This window comes from Polistes canadensis, unplaced genomic scaffold (genome assembly GCF_001313835.1).
Source record: "Polistes canadensis isolate GaletaPanama2010 unplaced genomic scaffold, ASM131383v1 scaffold_1, whole genome shotgun sequence".
Taxonomy (NCBI): domain Eukaryota; kingdom Metazoa; phylum Arthropoda; class Insecta; order Hymenoptera; family Vespidae; genus Polistes; species Polistes canadensis.
In genome coordinates, this window is record NW_014569548.1 from 116,573 (window position 1) to 123,499 (window position 6,927).

The window sequence follows — 6,927 nt, forward strand, 5'->3', positions numbered from 1 at the left end:
CTTTGCAATGTTATATCAATTATACGTTGTTCGCGTCAAACCCTGCCGTCCAGGGAAATAGCCACACGCAGAATTCAGCCGTATCTAAAAGGTTAATTACATATATTTGTAAGTAATACAAATATTTAATTTAAATAAGATAATTACCTACTTAAAATAATATACAGCACCATGATAGTAAATCAATAATTATTGAATGATGAATATGAATATTATAAAAAAAAAGTATTCATTCAAAATATATTAAAAAATATAGTATTAAAACAAATTTAAAAATCACGTGATGAGTGTACACGTGGGAAATATAAAACAATAATTTAAGTACAGTTAAGTACAAAATTTGAACTATAAATAAGCATGAAAAATTATTGTTTAGAATGAAATTTAAAATAATATAAATAATTAATATATATAAAATATAATGAGTGTGTGTGTGTGTGTGTGTGTGTAATTTCTAAATATTTTAAAATGAAATATTCATTTCACATATGTAATCGTCATAAACCAGAATACATATATAATATAAAAATAAATAAAAAATCTATTTAAAAATGAATACAAGATAATACCCAAATGATTAATACATTTTGTCGTCTTAAAACGTGGATGAAAAATGATTTACAAACCTAATTCGTGTGAAAATTATTAACACCCTGCCAATTATTGTTCAAACTATCATCAAACTATATCTCGTTAATGAAATAACAATAAATAATCTTTAACTTTCGTACGACCATGTTTCTATTAATCAAAAATATGACCGTATAATTAAAACGTGAATTTAAAAATAAACCATTTTAATAGATGATGATGATGATGGTGATGGAAGATCAATCGTTGACAAATTCGCATATCTCTAATCTCGATTTTAATATATCTCCCTTAGGTGTATGAGAAAATTCGAAATTTCGCGTGGGAACGCGTTCTTCTCGATTGAAATATTTTTGATCCTCCTGTGATTCACGGAGCTGTAGGGTGTCCCGATGAAACAAACGTGAGTATTTAAGTTGCATGGATTTTATCGCTTCAATTGTTTTCCTTTTTATTTTTTTTTTTATCTATCAATTTTATATAAATATCGAAATACTAGAAACCTTATAACGATGAACGAATGAATCTTAATGGGAAGAAGATTTATAATATTTTATTGGCAATACGATTCTTTTTTTTTATTTTTTTTTTTTTTTTATTTTTTTTAAAGTCTACGTTGTTTCATTCCCATTTTGTTATTCGCATGTGACAATTACCAGAGAGACTTTTTACAGGCAAAAAGAAACAGCATCGTTTATTACGTGATGAAGAAAATTACATCGTTAAAGTGTCAGTGTGCATAAAACTAATAAAGACGTTCTTTTTAAAGTGTATCTTTTAAAAATTAGGTGTTCACGTCCAGCAGGGGAGAGTTTTAAGTCTTCAGAGCAGCATTGGTGTATTCTTCGATTGTATTTACTTTATTTATTTATTTATTTAGTTTTTTTTTTTTATCTATTTTTTTCTTTTTTTTTTTTCTCTAAAGATAAAATATATATGTTGAAGGATAAAAGACTAAAATCGAATAGAAATATAAGAAAAGAGACATAGTCTTTTAAATAGAAACGTGTGCTTTTAAGTTTACCAGTGTGAATTACATTTTTCGTTTAAATCTTTCGTCCTCGGCCTGCTTTGAAAAAAAAAAAAAAAAAAAAAAACACACACTCAAGAGGATCTAATCTGAAATCCGACATTTTTAAATTGCTTAGAAACAATATCCTTATTTATTTATCTCACACCAATATACAAAAATGAACTGTATAATCAATATCAGAATATAATATACTACGAAAATTCAAATATATTTAATAAAGATATATCTGAGTATCTTACAAGATTAGAATGATGTATCCAACTTGAAACAAAATCGTTCTGCAACATTCTTTTTCTTTTTCGTGTTTTTTCTTTTCTGCTTTTTTTTTTGTTTTTGCGGTTGGCACAGAAATTCTGGTAGAAAATTGTTTTTACTTTTTTTTTTCTCTTTCTACGGCCGTTTTACTAAAGATTATAAATAAGTATTAATTTATGGAATCTCTTATATATATATATATATATAAGAAGTTGCCTAAGGTAATCTCGAGTGAAAATAAAAAAGGGTGTTACGTCTCCTTTTCCTTTTCTTCTAATCTTTTTCTTTTTTTCTTTTTTTTTATTCCTAACTAATCCATTTCGAAGTGGCCCTAAAAATTGGAATGGTATTCTCCTCTCATTGATTTTATTCATGATTCACGATCGACGAGTTTACGATGATTCTCGAAAATATTCGTATGTACTTCGAGTAACAAATGCCGTTTATTTAATAATAATCGGTGTATTGCAAGGTATTATACAACGTTAAAGATAAAGATAAAGATAAAGAGAAAAAGAGAGAGTAAGTAAGTAAGAAAGAAAGAGAGAGAGAGAGAGACAGAGTGAGAAAATATTCACTGCATGTTTCTGCATAGAAAAAAATGTCACGAACAAATATTTTGTTTTTTTCGTTAATCGAAGGTATGAACGTTTATTTTCGAAATTCACAGCACAATAGTTGTGTTAAATTTTCTTTTTTTTTTTTTTTTGTTTTCTTTTTTTTATACGGACCGAAACGTGAATCAGCAATAAAAATCTTTGAGCTCGAATACTTTATAATAAAATTGTTCGAGGATAGAAAGGTTTAGAGCACAAATATCGGCGCTTACGATTCTAATCGAGAGCGCAGAAAAAAGGGGTGAATGATGGTGGTGGTGGTGGTGATGGTGATGGTGGTGGTGGTGGTGCTGCTGCTGGTTTTAGGGAATGGTGGTGGTGATGGTTCAGAGGATAATTTTTCCCTGTTTATTATTTACTTTTATATCTCTCGCGTACTGCTTCGCGACCACGACGCTAACACCGTTTTTTTTTCCTTTTTTTTTCTTTCTATGAAAAAACATGGAATGTAGAGTAAATCGTTATTTGATTTTTTTTTTCCTTTTCTTTTCTTTTCTTTTCTTTTTTTTTTCTTTTTTTCCTCTTTTTTTTTTTTTTTTTTGAATCGGTTTGATTGATATCTTAATAATGGTACGATTATATCACAAGAAAGATTCGAATACTCTGTACATAGTCCGTGAAACGCGTTCGCGCCGGAGCCTAATCTTACATTTACATAATTATTACGCCTAAAGATTTAATTACAAAGTTAGATATGTCTCAGGTTCACCTGGTGTTGTACTTCATACAATGTTCTTTTCTTTTTTCTTTACTACTACTTCTTCTTCTTATTCTTATTTTTGTTCGCACTTTTATTTATTTTCCATTTAAATTCTCATCAAATTTTTTTTCTTTTTTAATATTTTTTTCCGACGATATCGATCTTTCATCGTATTATATATATGATACACGTGAAAACGGAGAAACATCGATTCCGTCTTCTACTAACACTCCCCCCCCCCACTTCTTTTTCTTTTTCTATTCCACATTACTATTTCATTCTTTTTTTTTATTTTATTTTATTTTATTTTTTCTATTCGTTCGACTTTTTTGCTTAACGCTTATAAATCGACATTATTAATCGTTAATTGGCACATTTCAAATGGCAACTTTTGTCTTTATATATTGGCACGATAATCGTTTATTTATTTATTTATTTTTTTTTTCTTTTTTCTATTTTTCTTTTTCTTTTATCCCCCACCCTTCGTTTCTTTTTTTTCTCTTCGATATTATTTTCCTTCCTTTCCTTTTCTTTCCTTTCCTATCTTCGTTCTTTAGTTTTACATTTAAAGAATAAAATTCATGTCGTTTATCACGACGAACACGAGTAATACGTGACTTATACGAACGCGGTTTATTACATGACGTATTTTCCATTTTCGAATTATGTGTGTTTCAGGCTAGATGAAGATACATCAAATAATAACGATATAACGATTATATAAATTAATACTCCTTATAGCCTCGTATACGGCTCTCAGATGTGATTCATGTATTTTTATCGCATATTGTGTTTATTATTAATTTCGCATTTCCTCCATCACGACATTGTTTATTTAAATCGAAAGAAATGAATATTAACCCTTTCGATACGAGCGTCGGGTATATCCGGCATCCATGTGCCGGACCCCCCCCCCCCGTGTGTATTACAAGCATTGGCATATCGTTCAACGTTTTTTTTTGTTTTCTTTTAAGCATAGTTCTTATTCAACGCTTAGGAAAATGATTTAATGCTCAAACGTAGTGCTCGTAACGAAAAGGGTTAATTAAAAATGTATAAAATAAAAAGAAGAAAAAAAGAATCCTGGTTATAGAAGACACCAGGAAAGGGGCGTATACATACATACATACATACATACATACATACATACATACATACATACATACATACATACATACATACATACATATATATTTTATTCTAATTAGATCGATTGCGTTAGGTAATTAACGATTTATATAGATCGAAAGAAACCCATCCTACGTGTACCCATACTCAGAGAAAGAAACAAGATCGCTTAAGAGGAATGCGAAAAGCTCGAGTATATATATATAGTGTATATATATATATATACACATATACCTACATACGATCGATCTTTAAGGGATTGCACGTAGACAGAGGAATGAGATTGTTCGTTGCAAAAAACTGCATTCTTCTATTTACTTCGGCGTTAAGGCTAACGCGCGCATCTATCGATCCGCAAGTTCAAGATACGACAAAAAAGATAGTTAGAGAGAGAGAGAGAGAGAGAGAGAGAGAGAGAGAGAGAGAGAGAAAGAGAGAAGGACATACATAGCTTTACGCTTTTCCTTCTACGATCTGTGTTCGTTCTCTTTCTCTCTTCAACTTCTACTTCTTCTTCTTTTCTAACCAATAAGAACGCGAATCTACTTTTTTATTTTTATATATTTGTTTTTTTTTTAAAACAGACGAGAAGGAGGAGAAACGCCATTGGTCGTTTCGAACGAAACAAAATTAAAAAAAGGAAAAAAAAGAATTATTTATTATTTTATTTATATTCTTTTATATTTTCTCTTCCTATATATGTGGTGGTCGGCATATATTGCGAAATATTTTTCGACGAGCTTTTCTGTATCCTATGCACCCCTCGCTCCCCCTCCCTTTCTCCCTTACGCCGTTGTTGTTAAGTATTTGTAAATATACAAGTCGTAATTATACTTTAATAGGATTTTTAACGCGAAAGACCCGGCGCGTGAGATTAATATTTAAAATATAATATGGATTGCACTTTGGATGTCTGATAAATATCACAAAGAGTCTCTGCTCTGTATACGAGTAGCATTAATAAAATAATAATATTAATTGTAATAATAATAATAATAATAATAATAATAATAATAATAATAATATTAATAATAATAATAATAATAATTATAGTCGTCCGTTCGATACGAACGTTTTCCTATAAATGTTTCTTCTTTTTTATCTACCCCCTTCATCTACCCCCTCCCCCTCCGCCTCCCATACACCTTCCCCATCTTTCTAGAGATCTATTTTCTTTTTTATGTTTTTTACATAGCCCGCTACCGTACGAATGAATGAAATTCTTGAGCTAACTCGCGAGAGGAACTTGCGAATCGTTAGGGACGAAAGAAAACATTTTAATTTCGATCACCTCCGTGTAACATACATATATATATATATATGTATCTGGGTTTGTTTTTTTTTGTCATTTTTTGTCTTTTTCTCTTTTTTGAGTAAGTATAAATACCATTGTGTTTCTTATATCGTTATATAGATGCTAAATAAAATTTATTTTCACACGAAAACGTTGTCTGGATTTGAAGGGAAAAATATATATATATGTATATATATGAAAAAGAAAAATTAGATTTGAGTTTTTTTTTATAGAAATGTAATATACCTCGTGTATCATTCAAACGTGATTATATTTAAATTGATATTAATTAAATATCGGATAAAATAGAAAAAAGAATTCAAATTTTTCATCAGACTTAATTCCCCTTCGAATCGAACAACAAGGTATCGTAGGAAACATTTGATTTGCTTTGTTCAACGAGTCTATAAGAAATATAATTGCCTGTATATATTTAAACCGCGTTTATTCTCGCGTATATATAATGTATATTATATATGCGCTATTATTTCCCACGTTCGTCAACGAATCCTGATAGATGAGAGATTCGCAAAAGTCAATTCGAAAAGAAGGCAAAAAAATAAAAAGAACGATATTCGATCGTGATTGCACTGTATTTTTTTCCTTTTCTTTCATTCTTCTTCTCCTTCGATATTCCTTCTTACTTTTCCTTCTTCGAAATTTCCTCGAATCCTTTTTAACACCCCTTCCCCTTCCCTCCACCCCTGTTTTTAAAATCCTTATCGATTTTTTCTCTCTTATTTTCATGTGTTTCATCCATGCACGATGGGTCTTTTGAGTTTTAGTTTAGTTTTTCGTAATTTCTCCGACCAGCCAACCTCAGTGAACAACACGCGCACCACACCCACCACACGCGTTTCAATTTATTCTCCGCGGTTTAAACAATTCTCGCGTTAATATGTTTGCGTGTATGCGTGCGTGCGTGCGTGTGTGTCTAGTGGTCCACTGTCAGCTTCTCTATCACATGTGATAGGGAAAGAGTGAGTTCTCAATTGTATGGCCAGGAATGCCTTATAGACGTGACCACGTTAGAGGTAGGCGGGTCTTCCGGGCGTCACTTCTTCATGTCGTTCATTAACGAACTGTCCTTGCTTTTATTCGTGTCGAGATTCGATTGTTGACTGCTTGTCACGCCGCTACCGTTCCCTGGATACATCTTCTCGAGATGATTCAGAGACTCGCTTAGGAACTTCTGTAATGATTAATCATATACGTCAAATGTTAGAGTTAAATCATTTTCATCGAAATATTTTGACAAATATAACATGTATATATATATATATATATATATAAATATATATATAAATAT

The 6,927-nt window shown here is 30.6% G+C and overlaps 2 protein-coding genes across 8 annotated transcripts in view; one reads left to right on the forward strand and one right to left on the reverse strand.

The window, feature by feature from the left end:
* Nucleotides 1-6,927, forward strand: part of LOC106783637 (KH domain-containing, RNA-binding, signal transduction-associated protein 3) — a 13,772-nt gene that overhangs the window by 4,936 nt on the left and 1,909 nt on the right. For 2 of the 3 annotated variants that reach the window (XR_001381334.1, XR_001381335.1), the window contains exon 8: nt 887-994. Coding sequence is in view for 1 of the 3 variants with exons in the window: in XM_014742357.1 (XP_014597843.1) it covers nt 887-894 (8 nt within the window). In the remaining 2 variants the exon portion in view is untranslated. Of the gene's footprint in view, nt 1-886; nt 996-6,927 lie in introns of those variants that run through there. The other variant, XM_014742357.1, reaches the window with a different exon arrangement.
* LOC106783608 (transcription factor AP-2-epsilon) overlaps nt 5,453-6,927 on the reverse strand; it is a 192,389-nt gene continuing 190,914 nt past the window's right edge. For 4 of the 5 annotated variants that reach the window (XM_014742334.1, XM_014742307.1, XM_014742316.1 and 1 more), the window contains one exon: nt 5,454-6,810. In XM_014742334.1, coding sequence (XP_014597820.1) covers nt 6,673-6,810 — 138 coding nt within the window. In that variant the 3' untranslated portion in view covers nt 5,454-6,672. Of the gene's footprint in view, nt 6,811-6,927 lie in introns of all 5 variants that reach the window. The other variant, XM_014742299.1, reaches the window with a different exon arrangement.